Below are 17,944 nucleotides of genomic sequence, written 5' to 3' on the forward strand. Positions count from 1 at the left end.
GAGAGTTACTGCATTTTTGAGCTGGCTTTCATAGTTCTTGAAAAGAATGAGGGGCCACACGGGTTCTGATGAGGGGCCAGGGGTTCTTTCATCACAAGCCAGGTCTGCCAGGTGCCTCGGACTTGATTCCCTTGAGTTGACAGAGTTCAAAATCAGGTCCATGCAAGAATGCAAGAAAAGATTATTTCTGTAGACTGGAGGTTCCCTGGGCATCTATGAAAAGTTCTGCCCCATGTCAGCCTGTAGTCTTGAGTTCAGAGGCTACCCTCATACATGGTAGAACCAACTGATAAGGACCTAGCCATTCTGGGGAGCAGATATATTCTGATCTGCTCAGTGCAGTGAGGATGCTAACTAAGACTGTGTGCTGCTAGATGGGAGGACAGAACACAGGACCACAAACTATATATTCAGTGTGGACCTCCAAATATGCACTCAGCACAGTTCTCACAGATCCAGATTCAACACAGTACCCATCAATGCTTACTCAACATAGTACCCACCAATGCTTACTCAACACAGGACTCATCATATACACTTAGCACGGAAATCCCGATCACTTATACATCAGACTAAGCACACTACTCATCCACACAAACTCAGCACACTACTCATAGATGCACACTCACACAGCGTCCATCAATGTACACTCATTGAAGTATGACTGACCACTATATGCATAGAGGACCCACTACTCAGCATAGCACTTACAGATGCAAGACCCTTTGATATAGTATTGTGAGCCTTCATGCTGGGTGCTGTGGCTGTAGATGAATCTTGCCCCAGCCTCAATGTGGACACGTATGATGGGGTTTCAGTCACACTGCACACGTGGGTCTTCTGTGATGCACATTTATAACATTCTCTAAAATCACAGCATGATCCATCCTGGCTTGAGAAGCACTCATCCTACCTGGGGCTCTGGAAACCTCACTTGGACAGACTTTGGGAACAAGGAGAGGCCTCTTCCTGGCTGGTGACTCCCAGGCTGGCCAGAATGACCAGTTGAGCTTCAGACAGATTCTTAGGACATGGGCTCCTCAAGTGTAGGGAGGAATAGTTATGGCTTTTTAGCTGGAGCCCAGTGTCTCCTGGGCCCAATTACCCCCTTGCAGCTGATGAAGCTGCCCACACTGGTAATGAGCTAGATCAGGACCTCTGGGGCAGGCTGCCCCTGCTACTGCCTATGCCTGTCAACCTGTGGAGCATCTTGGCTTCATTAGTTACCTCCGCACCTCTTTCCTGGCTGGCTGCTACACTCCCTACTGGAGGAGCACTGTAATGAGGGTCCCTGTGTCACCTGTGGCCATGGGCTCAACAATTATGCAAAGGCTATTGCTGAGAGTCAGGCTGGTCCTCAACAGGACCCCAGGCCTGTGTGCAGGAGCAAGACTGGAGAAGAAGGAGGATGGGTAAACATAGAGGTGGCTTGGTTGAGCCCTCAGGAATCATAACACATCATAGGTAGTGGATATCACAGGAGATTGTGACTCGTGCCAAGAGCCCCAGGACCTCACTTTTAGGAAAGGATCTAATGGATCCACCAGGCTTTCTGTTCTCAGGACTCATTTTCCCACATCTCAGTTCTCCTGACCGCTTTCTTCAGCTCATGTATTTTAAACCTTCCTGGAGGGTTTTGGACCACCTATTCCCTATGGATCGTTCTCCCTATATTTTCTTCCCTCTTTCCCACACTTCCTTTAGTCTCCATGGGTTTCTGGATTAGGAGTCTCTTTCTTCCTCCCCCATCTCTGGTAGATTCTGGACCCTGGGCCTTTGGAAGCCTTGTTCCTCCTTATGTTCATTTCTTCCTCTTTGTGTGCCAAATCTGCTCATATCCCTGTTGTAAGGATCCTCAACATTGGATGTGAAGACAACCAGATAATCCACAGCCTTTTTCCTAATGAGGTGCAATTCACAGATTTCAGAGCTAGGAAAAAGAAAAAGATGTGTATTGGATGATTTCCAGCCAATTTTAGTGACTGTGCACTGCTTATATTTTACATGTCCCAAACCATGATTGTCATCCTGGTGGGATCTGTATTTAATCAAGAAACACATCTCTGGGCTGTTTTCTGAAGGCATCTGGAGACAGGATTATCTAAGCAGGGAGTCTCTTCCTCAGAGTAGGTGACAGCTTTCAAAGAGATGCCTAAGATGGAAAGAGGTGGAGGGAAAAGCAAGGCCAGTCTCACTTCTTATGTTTCTGTGATAGTTGGTGACATTGAATACTTGTCCATATGTTCGCAGCCATGTGTAACATTTGGAGAACTGTGTGTTCATTTCATTCCCCATTGACTCATCGGGTTGTTTGATTTCCTGTTGAGGTTATTTAGTTCTTTGTGTACATAGGTCTCAGTTCCCTGTCAGATGTGTAGCTTGCAGATATCCTTGCACCTTGCCTGCCCTCAGTCCTCTCCGTCGCTGTATAGAAAATTTCATGAGGACCCACTGGACAACGGTCTTTATTTCTTGATAAACTGGAGTTCTGTTGAGAAATCCTGGTCTAGAACTTTATCTTCAGGTATTTTCCCAGCATTTTCCTCTAGTAGTTTCAGAGTTTTGGGTCTTGAGAACTCTGATCCATTTGGAGTGAATTTTTGTGTAGGGTAAGATATAGAGATCTAACCTCATTGTTCTACAGGTAAACATCCAGTTTTTCCAGCAGCATTTGTTGAAGATATCTTGTCTCCTATATATAGATATTTTGCTTTTGTTTTTTTCAAGACAGGGTTTCTCTGTGTAGCTTTGGAGCCTGTCCTGGAACTTACTCTGTAGACTAGGCTTGGCCTCAAACCCACAGAGATCCACCTGTCCCTGCTTCCTGAGTGTTGGGGTTAAAGGTGTGTGCCACCACTCCCTGGCTCCAGCGTATATTTTTGGCATGGGTCTTCCTACTGGTCCATGGATTTGTGTGTCCATTTTTGTGCCAGCTCTCAAATAAATCACACATGGAGGCTTATTCTTACTTAATAGTTTCAGAGTTTGGGGTCTTAAGTTAAGATCTTTGCTCCATTTGGAGTTAATTTTTGTGTAGGGTAATATACAGAGATCTAACCTAATTCTTCTATATGTAAATATTCATTTTCCCAGAACCTCTGCACCATACCATTTGTTGATGATATCTTTTCCCCAATACACACACACACACACACACACACACATATATGTATATATGTATATATATATGTATGTATGTGTATATATATATATATATATATATGGGTTTTTTTTTACTTTTTTGAGAATTTTATTTATTTATTTTATTTTATAATTTAATTTAATTTTACATATCAGCCACGGATTCCCCTGTCTTCCCTTCTCCCGCCCCCCCCCTCCAGACCACCCCCTATTCACATCTCATCCAGGGCAAGGACTCCCCTGGGGATTCAGCTCAGCCTGGTAGATTCAGTTGAGGCAGGTCCAGTCCCCCCTGCCTTTACCCAGGCTGAGCAAAGTGTCCCTGCATAGGCCCCAGGCTCCATACAGCCAGCTCATGCACTAAGGACAGGTCCCGGTCCCACTGCCTGGGGGTCTCCCAAACAGTTCAAGCTAATCAACTGTCTCACTTATCCAGAGTGCCTGATCCAGTTGGGGGCTCCTCAGCTATTGGTTCATAGTTCATATGTTTCCAATAGTTTGGCTATTTGTCCCTGTGCTTTTTCCAATCATGGTCTCAACAATTCTCGCTCATATAATCCCTCCTCTTTCTCGCTGATTGGACCTCTGGAGCTCCACCTAGGTCCTGGCTGTGGATCTCTGCATCTGATTCCATCAGTCATTGGAAGAGAGTTCCAGCACAATGGTTAGGGTGTTTGGCCATCCTAACACCAGAGTAGGTCCGTTTGGGCTTTCTCTTGACCATTGCCAGTAGTCTATTGTGGAGGTATCTTTGTGAATTCTGGGGACCTCTCTAGTACTTTGCTTCTTCCTATTCCATGGGGTCTTGATGTTTTTCCATAAGAATTTTAAGATTATTTTCTATCTCAGTCAAGAATGGTGTTGGTTGTTTTTTTTTTTTTTATTATTCTAGCCCCATGCTGGTTGCCAAAATGTTGTTGGTTGTTTTTTGGCTCTTTACTCTTTGGGAGGACCACCAGTGTCCTCCCAAATAAATCACACATGGTGTCTAATTTTTACTTATAAATGCCCAGCCTTAGCTTGGTTTGTTTTTAGCCAGCTTTCCTTATCCTGTCTATCATTTGCGTTATGGCTTTTACCTTTCTCTATTTCTATATATCTGTCATTATTTCTTACTCCATGTCTGGCTGTGTAGCTGGGCACCTGGCCTCTGAGATCTTCCTCCATCTCTGGCTACTCCTTTTTTCCTCCCAGATTTCTCCTTCTATATATTCTCTCTGCCTGCCTGTCCTGCCTCTCCTTTCTCACATCTTGCTATTGACCGTTCAGTTCTTTATTAGACCATCAGGTGTTTTAGACAGGCAAAGTAACACAGCTTCACAGAGTTAAACAAATTCAACATAAACAAAAATAACACACCTTAAAATAATATTCTACAACAGAATGGTATTGGAATTTTGATTGGGATTGTATTAAGTGTGTGGATTGATTTTGATAATGTGATATTTGATGTTTAGCATCAAGGACTTGGAATGTCTGGGGAAAGAGCCTCCAGGTACACCTGTGAAGAAACATTTAACCTCTGTACTCATGTATGAGGGACTATGTTGATTAGTTAATTGAGGTGAGCCACACCAAAAGTGGATAGCTCCATTCCCTAGGCTTGGGTCCTGGACTGTATGAAAAGGAGAAAGCTTGCTGAGCACAAGTGTTTGTTTTTTTATATTTTGACTGCTAGTGCAATGTGACCAGCTGCCTCAAGTTCCTGCCACTGGGACTCCTCGATCAGAACAGAATATAAGCTTCAACTGGGAGCCAAATAAACCCTCCTTGATAAGTTGATTTGTCTGCATAGTTTACTAAAGAAATAAAAAAGGCAACTAGAAGTGGCAGCAGGGATATAATCATTCTATATATTCTATTAAAAGTATACAGGATGGATAAACCTTGATTTATTGAAGATGAGTGTGAGGACAGTGTACACAGCAGAGATGAGCTTCTTAGCGTGACTTTTGTTACCATAGCAACAATAAAAAGGATAAATATTTAATAGACACCATTTTACAAGAAGCATATCCTGTTTTCTGCTTTCCCCACCATAACCTCAATGCTCACTTGAACCCTGGAAAATCTATCCCACTCATGTGTTCACTGCTCAGTCTCAGGGCTGCTCATCGCCTCCAGAACAGGCCAACACCTCCTGCACAGTCTCTCTACTTCCCAGTGGGTCCCTTTTGATCCATTACACAGCTGCAAGTAGGCCTAGGTAGGGATTTCCAATCTTCAGTGGCCAGCCTTGTGCATGCTGGGGACTCTGCCCCCAACATCTCCCTCATACGCAAACACTAAACTAAACCTATCAGCATCTCTGTGCTCTGCACCTTTCCAGATGCTTCCTGCCTCTGAGCTTTGCTGCTGGGGTTATCTGGACTTCCTTTCCTCTTCTTTACTTTTCACTGCAAACCGCATCAACTCCTGCTTTAAATTGTGGGAGCCACACCACCTGTGTTCTTCTCACCCCCCTCCTGTGGGATTTCTTTCTATCTTCTTGTCCCAAGAACCTGCATATGCTTAGTCTTCACATGTTATAAGCCACCACACCCAGCCTATCTCCTGGTTGGTTAAGAGACAGAAGCCATTGTGGTTTTTTAGGGAACCAATAACAGTTGGAAGACATAGTCCCCATCTGATTGTCAACTGGGATCAATACAAGCATTAGATAGACTTTTCTCAGCAGCAAAGAGACTATAAGAAGAGAAAAGTCTGAAGATTGTTCCCTAGAGCATGCCCTGTGAGTTAAAACTAGTGTGGACTCTCCCAGTTCCCATACACATTGTGCTTTGGAGACTCTTGGGGCTCATTTCCCCATGTTTCTGTATTTTCACACTTCCACATACTAAAAACTACTAAGACTGTAGACATCACCTTCCTGGCTGAGCAGGGCTTACTGTCTTCTGAACTGTGGATGTTAATTTCAAAGGGATGGAAATGCATTCAATTTTACCAAGTCCTGCTCTGCACATATAAAAGGTGATAGAATGCTATCACTACACAAATAGAATATGTCTATTTCACAAAGGAAGAAAGCAATGCTCTAAATACCTTCAGCACAACAGCAATGCCAAGTGTTCCCATGACCTCATCCCCAAGGATGCATGCTCATCAGATGTTGTGGAATCAGAAGGGGCCCTCCCTCCTATGATGGAGCTTGATTCAAGCCCAAGGCCTTTCTTAAGGCATCTTTGAATTCATTGTTCCTCAGACAGTAGATCAAGGGGTTCAAGATGGGTGTGAGGACCGTGTACAGAACAGAGATGAGCTTGTTCGAGCTCCGGGAATCGATGGCCTGGGTCCTAACATACATAAAAAACAAGGCTGTATAGAAGATAGTGACCACAGTGAGGTGGGAGGCACAGGTGGAGAAGGCCCTCCACCGTCCTGTGGCTGAAGGGATCCGAAGCACAGCCAGGGTGATGTGTCCATAGGACAGAATGGTGGCCAGGAGAGGGAACACCAGAACGATGAAGGCCAGGATGAAGTCTGCCAGCTCTGCAGTAGAGAAGTCAGAGCAGGCCAGCTTGAGGACGGGGGAGATGTCACAGAAGAAGTGGTTCAAGACATTGGAGCCACAGAAGGTGGCACTGGAGATAAAGTAGACCTTGATCATAGAGATGGTGAAGCCACTAGCAAAAGAGAAGACCACGAGCTGGACACACAGCCCCGTGGTCATGATGACTTGGTAGCGCAGGGGATGGCAGATGGCCACATAGCGATCATAGGCCATGGAAGCCAGGAGTACACACTCTGTGCACACCAGGGAGCTGAAGAAATAGAGCTGAGTCATGCAACCAACAAAGGAGATGTGCTTCCTCTGCAGGAGGAAGCCGTCCAGCATCTTGGGGATGATGTCACAAACATACCAGATCTCCAAGGTGGACATGATGCCCAAGAAGTAGTACATGGGCCTGTGGAGAGAGGTGCTGCTCCAGACAGTGAGGATGATGGCCAGGTTCTCCACCAGCACAAAGAGGTAGATGAGCAGGAAGAGGAAGAAGAGCAGGAACTGCAGCCTGGGGGCTGTGGGGAAGCCCAGCAGGATGAACGTGCTCACCTTGGTAATGTTCTCCCCTCTCATCCTTCTGCACCTGCAAAAGGTCAACAGACCAATAGGAAGGGCCACGTGTCAGCTGAGGGGAGAACAGGGAGCCCACCAGTAACTTCAGCTGAAAGACAGCACTCCTGGTTCCTGTGAGCAGCAGGGAAAGGAATTCATTCTCCTACCAGGTCTTAAACTGGAAAACCTGTGCACTTGTGTTTGGGTGCATAATGAATAGGGGACATGGAGAGGAAGTGTCTAGTATAGGTGATCAGGATTTGAGATGTCTATATTGCACATGTGGATACAGTCTGGGGTCCTATATTTAGAGGGGTTCATGCCTCTTACCCTGTTGATGGATCCATACCCTCTACCCTGGATCTAATCCTTGAGGAATTAAAAAATTTTAGTTCATGTCCCCCCATCATTGGGAAGTTTGAGTATAGATGAAGCTATGGCCTACCTCCTTTAAATGAGTATATATTGTGGGGATCATGCCCCCACCTCGAAGAATGTATGAGTATAATGGCTTAGGGGTTCTGGGACAGAGTAAGATCTGCAATGTTGGCTCACTAGTGTAATTAATTGCTTCCCCACCCCCACACACATTAGCATGAACACACACACACACACACACACACACACACACACACACACACACACACCAGTAAGAATTCATATTTGTTCACACTCCTTGACACACATTCCATGTGTTGACGATAGCATCACTACCTTTCTAGGCCCATGTCTAAAGAGTTGGCTGGGAAGCCAATGTTTGTTTTTTGATCTTTTGGGGGTGGGCCTCCACCTAGCTCCCAAATAAATCATACATGGATGGTTATACTTAATTTTGAATGCACAGCCTTAGCTTGGCTTGTTTCTTGCCAGCTTTCCTTAATCTTAAATTAGCCCATCTACCTTTTGCCTCTGGACATTTCCCGTTCTATACTTCTATAAATCTTACTCTTACTCCATGGCTTGCTGTGTAATTAGGTGGCTGGTCCCTCATATCCTCCTTTTTCTCTGGCTACCTCCACTTTCCTCTCAGATTTCTCCTTCTATATATTCTCTCTGCCTACCAGCCCATCCAACTTTTCTCCTGCTTTGCTAGGCCAGTTCTTTATTAGACCATCAGGTGTTGTACACAGGCACAGGATCACAGCTTCACAGAGTTAAACAAATGCAAAATAAACAAAAGTAACACACCTTAAAATAATGCTCTACTACATTTCCCTCTTTTTGTCTAAACAAATATAAAGGTTTTAACTTTAACATAGTAAAACTATACATAACAAAAAATTATCAAGAATTACATACACACTATTCAGTCCATTTGTATTTAGCATATTGAGAAAATAATACATTATCCATTCTATCTTAGTGATTCCAATGTTTTATACCTAAGTTACTTTTTATCGTATCTAAGGAAAATTGCAACTATAACTATCTAGTCTTCAACTCCATTAAAGAGCAAGAAGGCTATAATATTATCTAACAATCTAGACTTTTGGCTGTCTGGACAGTCACCCAAAGTTCCTCTGCAACACTGGGTCATCCATCTGCAGCCTACGGCCTGCACAGCACATTGTTGGCAGTCAAAGGCAAGAGCAGTTTCTTGCCCAGTGGCTAATGCCTGTAGTATCTGGCAGACTTTTCAATGAAGCAGGAAATTTGAAGACTGTCCTGCTCTGTTGACAAAATTCATTAGTTACTTTCCTGTGTGTCCTGCAGAATATCTGACAGACTCTTCTATAAAGCAGGAATTTTGGACTGTCCTGCCTTGTTTTGGCAAAGTTCATCAGTCTTTTTTCTGTGTGCTCTGCATGTCCAGTCTGCACAGCACATCATCAGCAGTCAAAGGCAAGAGCAGTTTCTTTGCCCAGTGGCCAACCTTGCCACAGTGAAAGCAAACTGCATAAGGAGTTTCTTCAATGCCCATCATCTCTGAAGTAAATTGGTGCTGCTGGGGCCAGATGTATCTCATTGTAAACTTTGTTAACAAAAGATTTTAAATGCCATATTCTATAGGTCCTTGAAGTATTTGAAGACCATCTATCTAAAATATATCTATTTAACCTAGAAAACATACCTAACATAGCTACACGTTTGATTATTATAAATGACTAACTACTGACCTATGTTTCATGATTATCCTATTATAGTTTATAATAACACCCTTGAAAAATAGAATTTTATCTTATATTTTTTAAATAAACTATATGGGTACAATACCTAAAGCAAGAATAGGAACATATATACAATATATTGTAACAAAATAACCTTAAATTTTTATCAATTCATAAAAATCTTTTAAACAAAAGTAAAACTAAATATATACAATAGAAGTTTTTCCATCTGGACCTCTTTTATTGCATATCTTTAGCCTTTTTGGCCATACGAGCAAGCCTTTAAACTGCTAACCTACACCTAGTTCTTCCACACTCAGCGCTCAGCTGGCTCTGCCCACTTCTCAGGTCATGAAAAGCAGACATGAAACTCGCAGCTGGTTGGAGGTTTGTCTGACCAGGAACTGTTGAGCTCTAGAACGCCGATGCTTGCTCCGTGGCTGGCGTTTTTACTTAGATTTTTGTTCCTACTTAATGTACTGGCTGCTCAAGGGCTTACCTTAGCAATCAGAAACTCTTTTTTCATTTTTCTTTATTAAGAAATTTTCTCCTCGTTCCACATACCATCCACAGAGCCCCCCTCCTCCCTCCACCCACCCCCAGCTCTCTTTCCCAAGCCACCCCGCATCACCACATCCCCCAAATCGAGGTCTCCTATGGGGAGTCAGCAGAGCCCAGCACACTAAGCCTGGGCAGGTCCAAGTCCCTTCCCACTGCACCAAGGCTGTGCAAGGTGTCACACCACAGGCACCAGATTCCAGAAGTCTGCCCATAGACCAGGGACAGATCCCAATTCCCCTGCCTGGGTGCCCCCCAAACAGTTCGAACCAAAAACTGTCTGCCTGGACCAGTCTACTCTGGTGACCAGCCTAGCAAATAACCAAGCTGTCATCATAGAGCCTTTGTCCAGTGACTGATGGAGGCAGATACAGAAATCCATGGCCAGGCACCAGGCTGAGCTCTGGGAATCTAAATGGTGAGAGAGAAGAGAGATACTGCAGGTGAGGGACGTCGAGATCATGATGGGAGGACATGCAGAGATGACCGGCCACACTAGTGGAAGCCCATGAACTGTGGACTGGTGGCTGTGGAGCCCCCATGGGACTGGGCAATCAGAAACTCTTAAAGGAGGCTTATCCTTTTTGTTTAAAGGTTTCTCAGGCACTATGAAAATTCTAGTGATACGTAGGCATGCCAAAATGTTGTTTGTATTTTGCTCTTTTGGAGGGCCCAGCACCCGGCTTCCAAATAAATCACATATGGAGGCTTATACTTAATTATGAATGCCCAGCCTTAGCTTGACTTGTTTCTTGCCAGCTTTCTTTAACTTTAAATTAGCCCGTCTATCTCTTGCTTCTGGGCTTTTCCTGTTCTCTTACTTCTGTAAATCTTACTCTTACTCCATGGCTTGCTGTGTAGCTGGGTGGCTGGCCCCTGGAGTCCTCCTCCTTCTCTGGCTACTTCTTTATTTTAATTCCTTCTTCTCAGATTTCTCCTTCTGTATCTTCTCTCTGCCTGCCAACCTCACCTCTCCTTTCTCCAACCTTGCTATTGACTGCTCAGTTCTTTATTAGATCATCAGGTATTTCAGACAGGCAAAGTATCCCAGCTTCACAGAGTTAAAAAATGCAACATAAACAAAAGTAACACATCTTAAAATAATGTTCTACAACAAACCAGCTTAATTTGAACATTTGGAATCCAAGGCCAGAGGAGTACTAGGGCAATTCCTGAAGTCACAGGGGGAAGGTTGGTCTCAAAATAGATTATAATCCTGGGGGACACAAAATAGAGAGGTAGAGAGGGAGATGTGGTGTAGCACCCATAAGATTCAGGGAAGGAAGTCCCATATCTGGATGTGTCCAGGGGATTGGGTGAAGTGAGTACATCTAAGGATGGAGTTGTGGCCACAGTGGGATGGGGTACACCTGAAGACCTATGTGGCAACTGCTGCTGCCATCTCTGGGTCTTGCTTGGCTCACTGCTGGTGCCATCTCTTGGTCTTGGTTCTTCCTGTTGCAAGTGAGTGGGTGAGAATCAGGTTAACAAACAGGACCTGTCCTGGTTCTGATGGTGGAAACTAGAGCGAATCCAGGACTGTGTGGTGACCCTTGTGCCCTGATTTTAAGCAGCATCTATGAGAACAGGATGGCAGGTCTGGGTTAAAGAAACTAGCAAAGGGAACATGAAAGAATGTCAAGGATGAGCACTGCCATTTGTGAAGTGATTCACTTCGGGGCACCCTGAGGAGGGCACAAGGGAGCAGCACATAGGCTGTGGGACCCAGAAGAACTATGGAGGTGAGCAGGGGCTCGGGGTAGGGAAGCTCAGTGCTGTGAGACAAGGGGAACGACAGAGTCTGAGGGTGGCTGGAGGGACATGCATTCCCGTGTGGCACAGACATGGAAGCTCCAAAGAAACACCCACGATGTAGGCCTGCAAGTTTCCTGCAGGTTGGGTAGTGAGTTTAAGCACAAGGTCTGGCTGTCCTCAAACTGAACAGAGAGCAAAGAAGGCTCCATAAAAGTTGCTCAGTCTCCCAGAGACACACCCACCAAGGTGGCAGGTTGGGACACATAGCCCCACCAACTAGGGATCAGCTGGCAGCTGGCTGCAAGGAAACTTCTAGAAACCAATTTCCCAGAGACAGGTTCAATTTTGGGGAAGGTTTTGAAGCTATTAAGGCAGCTTTCTCCTGGAAAGTGCGAGTGTGTGTTTCAAAATCCTCCAGGACATCATGCAGCCTCTGTCATGTCAGTTCAGTAATGGCCACTGCCTTTAGGATCTGAACATCAGGTCTTGGACACAGTCCAGGGTGTGTCTGTGTTTCTTCCCAGCTAAGTGGCCACAGAGGGCTTTGAAGTACACATAAGGTACTCAGTGGAGGCCCATTGACACTCTCCTGTAGACTGAGATTGACTATAGACTGGGGATGCTGTGTCTCATATCCCTACCCAGGACTGCACATACCTACAGAGTGTGCTCACCCATAGAATGTAACTACCCATCACTGTAGGAGGTACAATTAATAATGGGTTAACGGGATCAATAAAATCTTTATCTGTAAATCGATCCTTTTCAGAGCTGCATCCTCAGTTCACTGGAATCTTGGTCATGGTTGTGTGCACTTTCAAACAAACTTTCTATTTTGAATTATTATAAACTCACAGAACTCTGTGGACCTTTTGTTCATCTTCCACAAGGCTAATTGCTGTCAGGGTTAGGGAGGCCCAGGCACCTTGTTCCCAGCTATACTCAAACAGAGTTGTTCCAAACTCTTAGCTCCCGTGTCTTTTCCTGTACCAGATACCCATTAATTTTGAACTTCTGGTCCCCTTCCTTGTGATGGAATAGATGCCTGTTCTGTTAAGACCCAGGCTATCGTCCTCAGTGATCTGGAGCTGAGCAGTAACACAGTTGAGGCCACCTGTGGGATAGGCTGAGAGTTACTGCATTTTTGAGCTGGCTTTCATAGTTCTTGAAAAGAATGAGGGGCCACACGGGTTCTGATGAGTGGCCAGGGGGTCTCTCATCACAAGCCAGGTCTGCCTGGTGCCTCGGACTTAATTCCCTTGAGTTGACAGAGTTCAATATCAGGTTCATGCAAGAAACCAAGAAAAGATAATTTCTGCAGACTGGAGGTTCCCTGGGCATCTATGAAAAGTTCTGCCCCATGTCAGCCTGTAGTCTTGAGTTCAGAGGCTACCCTCATACATGGTAGAACCAACTGATAAGGACCTAGCCATTCTGGGGAGCAGATATATTCTGATCTGCTCAGTGCAGTGAGGATGCTAACTAAGACTGTGTGCTGCTAGATGGGAGGACAGAACACAGGACCCCAAACTATATATTCAGTGTGGACCTCCAAATATGCACTCAGCACAGTTCTCACAGATCCAGATTCAACACAGTACCCACCAATGCTTACTCAACACAGGACTCATCATATGCACTTAGCACACAAATCCTGATCATGTATACATCAGACTAAGCACACTACTCATCCACACAAACTCAGCACACTACTCATAGATGCACACTCACACAGCGTCCATCAATGTACACTCATTGCAGTGTGACTGACCACTATATGCATAGAGGACCCACTACTCAGCATAGCACTTACAGATGCAAAACCCTTAGATACAGTATTGTGAGCCTTCATGCTGGGTGCTGTGACTGTAGATGAATCTTGCCCCAGCCTCAGTGTGGACACGTATGATGGGGTTTCAGTCACACTGCACACGTGGGTCTTCTGTGATGCACATTTATAACATTCTCTAAAATCACAGCATGATCCATCCTGGCTTGAGACACACTCATCCTACCTGGGGCTCTGGAAACCTCACTTGGACAGACTTTGGGAACAAGGAGAGGCCTCTTCCTGGCTGGTGACTCCCAGGCTGGCCAGAATGACCAGCTGAGCTTCAGACAGATTCTTAGGACATGGGCTCCTCAAGTATAGGGAGGAATAGTTATGGCTTTTTAGCTGGAGCCCAGTGTCTCCTGGGCCCAATTACCCCCTTGCAGCTGATGAAGCTGCCCACACTGGTAATGAGCTAGATCAGGACCTCTGGGGCAGGCTGCCCCTGCTACTGCCTATGCCTGTCAACCTGTGGAGCATCTTGGCTTCATTAGTTACCTCCGCACCTCTTTCCTGGCTGGCTGCTACACTCCCTACTGGAGGAGCACTGTAACGAGGGTCCCTGTGTCACCTGTGGCCATGGGCTCAACAATTATGCAAGGGCTATTGCTGAGAGTCAGGCTGGTCCTCAACAGGACCCCAGGCCTGTGTGCAGGAGCAAGACTGGAGAAGAAGGAGGATGGGTAAACATAGAGGTGGCTGGGTTGAGCCCTCAGGAATCATAACGCATCATAGGTAGTGGATATCACAGGAGATTGTGACTCGTGCCAAGAGCCCCAGGACCTCACTTTTAGGAAAGGATCTAATGGATCCACCAGGCTTTCTGTTCTCAGGACTCATTTCCCCACATCTCAGTTCTCCTGACCGCTTTCTTCAGCTCATGTATCTTAAACCTTCCTGGAGGGTTTTGGACCACCTATTCCCTATGGATCGTTCTCCTCACATTTGTCTTCTCTCTTTCCCACACTTCCTTTAGTCTCCATGGTCTTCTGGATTAGGAGTCTCTTTCTTCCTCCACCAGCTCTGGTGGCTTCTGGACCCTGGGCTTTTGGAAGCCTTGTTCCTCATGTTCATTTCTTCCTCTTTGTGTGCCAAATCTGTTCATATCCCTGTTGTAAGGATCCTCAACATTGGATGTGAAGACAACCAGATAATCCACAGCCTTTTTCCTAGTGAGGTGCAATTCACAGATTTCAGAGCTAGGACAAAGACAAAGAGGTGTTTTGGATGATTTCCAGCCAATTTTAGTGACTGTGCACTCCTTATATTTTACATGCCCCAAAACCATGATTGTCAACCTGGTGGGATCTGTATTTAATCAAGAAACACATCTCTGGGCTGCTCTCTGAAGGCATCTGGAGACAGGATTATCTAAGCAGGGAGTCTCTTCCTCAGAGTAGGTGACAGCTTTCAAAGAGAAGCCTAAGATGGAAAGACGTTGAGGGAAAAGCAAGGCCAGTCTCACTTCTTGTGTTGCTGTGATTGTTGGTGACATTGAACACTTTTCATATGTTCGCAGCCATGTGTAACATTTGGAGAACTGTGTGTTCATTTCATTCCCCATTGACTCATCGGGTTGTTTGATTTCTTGTTGAGGTTGTTTAGTTCTTTGTGTACCTAGGTATCAGTTCCCAGTCAGATGTGTAGCTTGCAGATATCCTTGCACCCTGCCTGCCCTCAGTCCTCTCCATTGCTGTATAGAAAATTTCTTGAGGACCCATTGGTCAATGGTCTTTATTTCTTGATAAAATAGAATTCTGTTGAGATATCTGGCCTAGACCTGTATCTTCAGGTGTTATGCCAACTTTTTTCTCTAATAGTTTCAGAGTTTGGGGTCTTGAGATCTTTGATCCATTTGGAGTGAATTTTTGTATAGGGTAAGATATAGAGATCTAACCTCATTGTTCTACAGGTAAACATCCAGTTTTTCCAGCAGCATTTGTTGAAGATATCTTTTCTCCTATATGTAGATTTTTGTTTTTGTTTTTTTCAAGAGAGGATTTCTCTGTGTAGCTTTGGAGCCTGTCCTGGAACTTGCTCTGTAGACTAGGCTTGGCCTCAAAACCACAGAGATCCGCCTGCCCCTGCCTCCTGAGTGCTGAAATAAAGGCGTGCACTACCACTGCCTGGCTCCATTGTATATTTTTGACATGGGTCTTCTGTTCTGTTCCATGGATTTGTGTGCCCATTTTTGTGCCAGCTCTCAAATAAATCACACATGGAGGCTCATTCTTACTTAATAGTTTCAGAGTTTTGGGTCTTAAGTTAGGATCTTTGCTCCATTTCATGTTAATTTTTGTGTAGGGTAAGATATAGAGATCTAACCTCATTCTTCTACATGTAAATATTAATTTTCCCCAGCATCCCAGCACCATGTGTTGATGATATCTTTCCCCCAATGTACATACATTATATATGTACATATACATGTAGTTTTTGGGTTTTTTTTTTGAGACAGGGTTTCTTTGTGTAGCTTTGGAGCTTGTTCTGGAACTTGCTCTGTACTAGGCTTGGCCTCAAACCCACAGAGGTTTACCTGCCCCTGCCTACTGTGTACAGGGTAAAGGCATCTGCCACCACTGCCTGGCTACAATATATATGTTTGGCATGGGCCTTCTGTTCTGGTCCATGAATTTGCCTGACCATATTTGTGCCAATGTCATGCTTCCTTTGTTACTATATGTCTGTTTTATAATTTGAAGCTGGTGGTGGCAACCATCCAACATTATTCTTTTTGCTGAGGTTTGCTTTGGCCATCCAAAGCCTTTCCATAAGAATTTTAAGATTATTTTCTGTCTAAGTCAAGAATGGTGTTGGTTGTTTCTTTCTTTTACTCTAGCCCCATGCTGAGTGCCAAAATATTGTTGGTTGTTTTTTTTGGCTCTTTATTCCTTGGGAGGGGCCACCAGCCAGCTCCCAAATAAATCACACATGGAGGCTTATTCTTACTTATAAATGCCCAGCCTAACTTGGCTAGTTTCTACCCAGCTTTCCTTAAATTATTCTGTCTATCATTTGACTCAGTTCTTTTACCTTTCTCTATTTGTATATATCTTTCATTATTTCTTACTCCATGTCTGGCTGTGGAGCTGGGTGCCTGGCCCCTGATACCCTCCTCTTTCTCTGGCTACTTCTTTTTTTCCTCCCAGATTTCTCCTTCTATATATTCTCTCTGTCTGCCTGTCCTGCTTCTCCTTTCTCCTGCTTTGCTATTGGCTGTTCAGTTCTTTGTTAGACCATCAGGTGTTTTAGACATGCAAAGTAACACAGCTTCACAGATTTAAACAAATTCAACATAAACAAAAGTAACACATCTTAAAATAATATTCTACAACAGAATGGTATTGGAATTTTGATTGGGATTGTATTAAATCTGTGGATTGATTTTGATAATGTAATGTTTGGTGTTGAGCATCAAGGACTTGGAATGTCTAGGGAAAGAGCCTCCAAGCACCTGTGAAGCAACATTTAACCTCTGCACTCATGTATGAGAGACTATGCTGATTAGTTTATTGAGGTGAGCCACACTAAAAGTGGATAGCTCCATTCCCTAGGCTTTGGTCCTGGACTGTATGAAGAGGAGAAAGCTTGCTGAGCACAAGTGTTTGTTTTTTTATATTTTGACTGCTAGTGCAATGTGACCAGCTGCCTCAAGTTCCTGCCACTGGGACTCCTCGATCAGAACAGAATACAAGCTTCAACTGGGAGCCAAATAAACCCTCCTTGATAAGTTGCTCTTGTCTGGATAGTTTATCAAAGAAATAGAAAAGGCAACTAGAAGTGGCAGTAGGGATATAATCATTCTATATATTCTATTAAAAGTATACAGGATGGATAAACCTTGATTTATTGAAGATGAGTGTGAGGACAGTGTACACAGCAGAGATGAGCGTCTTAGCGTGACTTTTGTTACCATAGCAACAACAAATGGATAAATATTTAATAGACACCATTTTACAAGAAGCATAGCCTGTTCTCTGCTTTCCCTACCATAATCCTAATGCCCACTTGAACCCTGGAAAACCCATCCCACCCATGTGTTTGCTGCTCAGTCTCAGGGATGCTCATTGCTTCTAGAACAGGCCAACATCTCCTGCACAGTTTCTCCACTTCCCAGAGGGTCCCTTTTCATTCATTACACAGCTGCAAGTAGGCCTAGGTAGGAATTTCCAATCTTCAGTGGCCAGCCTTGTGCATGCTGGGGACTCTGCCCCCAGCGTCTCCCTCATATGCAAACACTAAACTAAACCTATCAGCATCTCTGTGCTCTGCACCTTTCCAGCTGCTTCCTGCCTCTGAGCTTTGCTGCTGGGGTTATCTGGACTTCCTTTCCTCTTCTTTACTTTTCACCGCAAACCACATCAACTCCTGCTTTAAATTGTGGGAGCCACACCACCTGTGTTCTTCTCACCTCCCTCCTGTGGGTTTTCTTTCTATCTTCATGTCCCAAGAACCTGCACATACTTAGGCTTCACATGCTACAAGTCACCACACCCA

General features: G+C 44.6%; 1 protein-coding gene across 1 annotated transcript; it reads right to left on the reverse strand.

Moving 5' to 3' along the window:
* Positions 1-6,277: 6,277 nt before the first annotated feature.
* Positions 6,278-7,216, reverse strand: LOC131923489 (olfactory receptor 6B2-like). Its single transcript, XM_059278540.1, has one exon. The coding sequence runs from the start codon at positions 7,214-7,216 to the stop codon at positions 6,278-6,280; it is 939 nt and encodes a 312-aa protein (XP_059134523.1).
* Between the last annotated feature and the right edge of the window lie 10,728 nt (positions 7,217-17,944).

Source organism: Peromyscus eremicus, chromosome 13 (assembly GCF_949786415.1).
Source record: "Peromyscus eremicus chromosome 13, PerEre_H2_v1, whole genome shotgun sequence".
Taxonomy (NCBI): Eukaryota; Metazoa; Chordata; class Mammalia; order Rodentia; family Cricetidae; genus Peromyscus; species Peromyscus eremicus.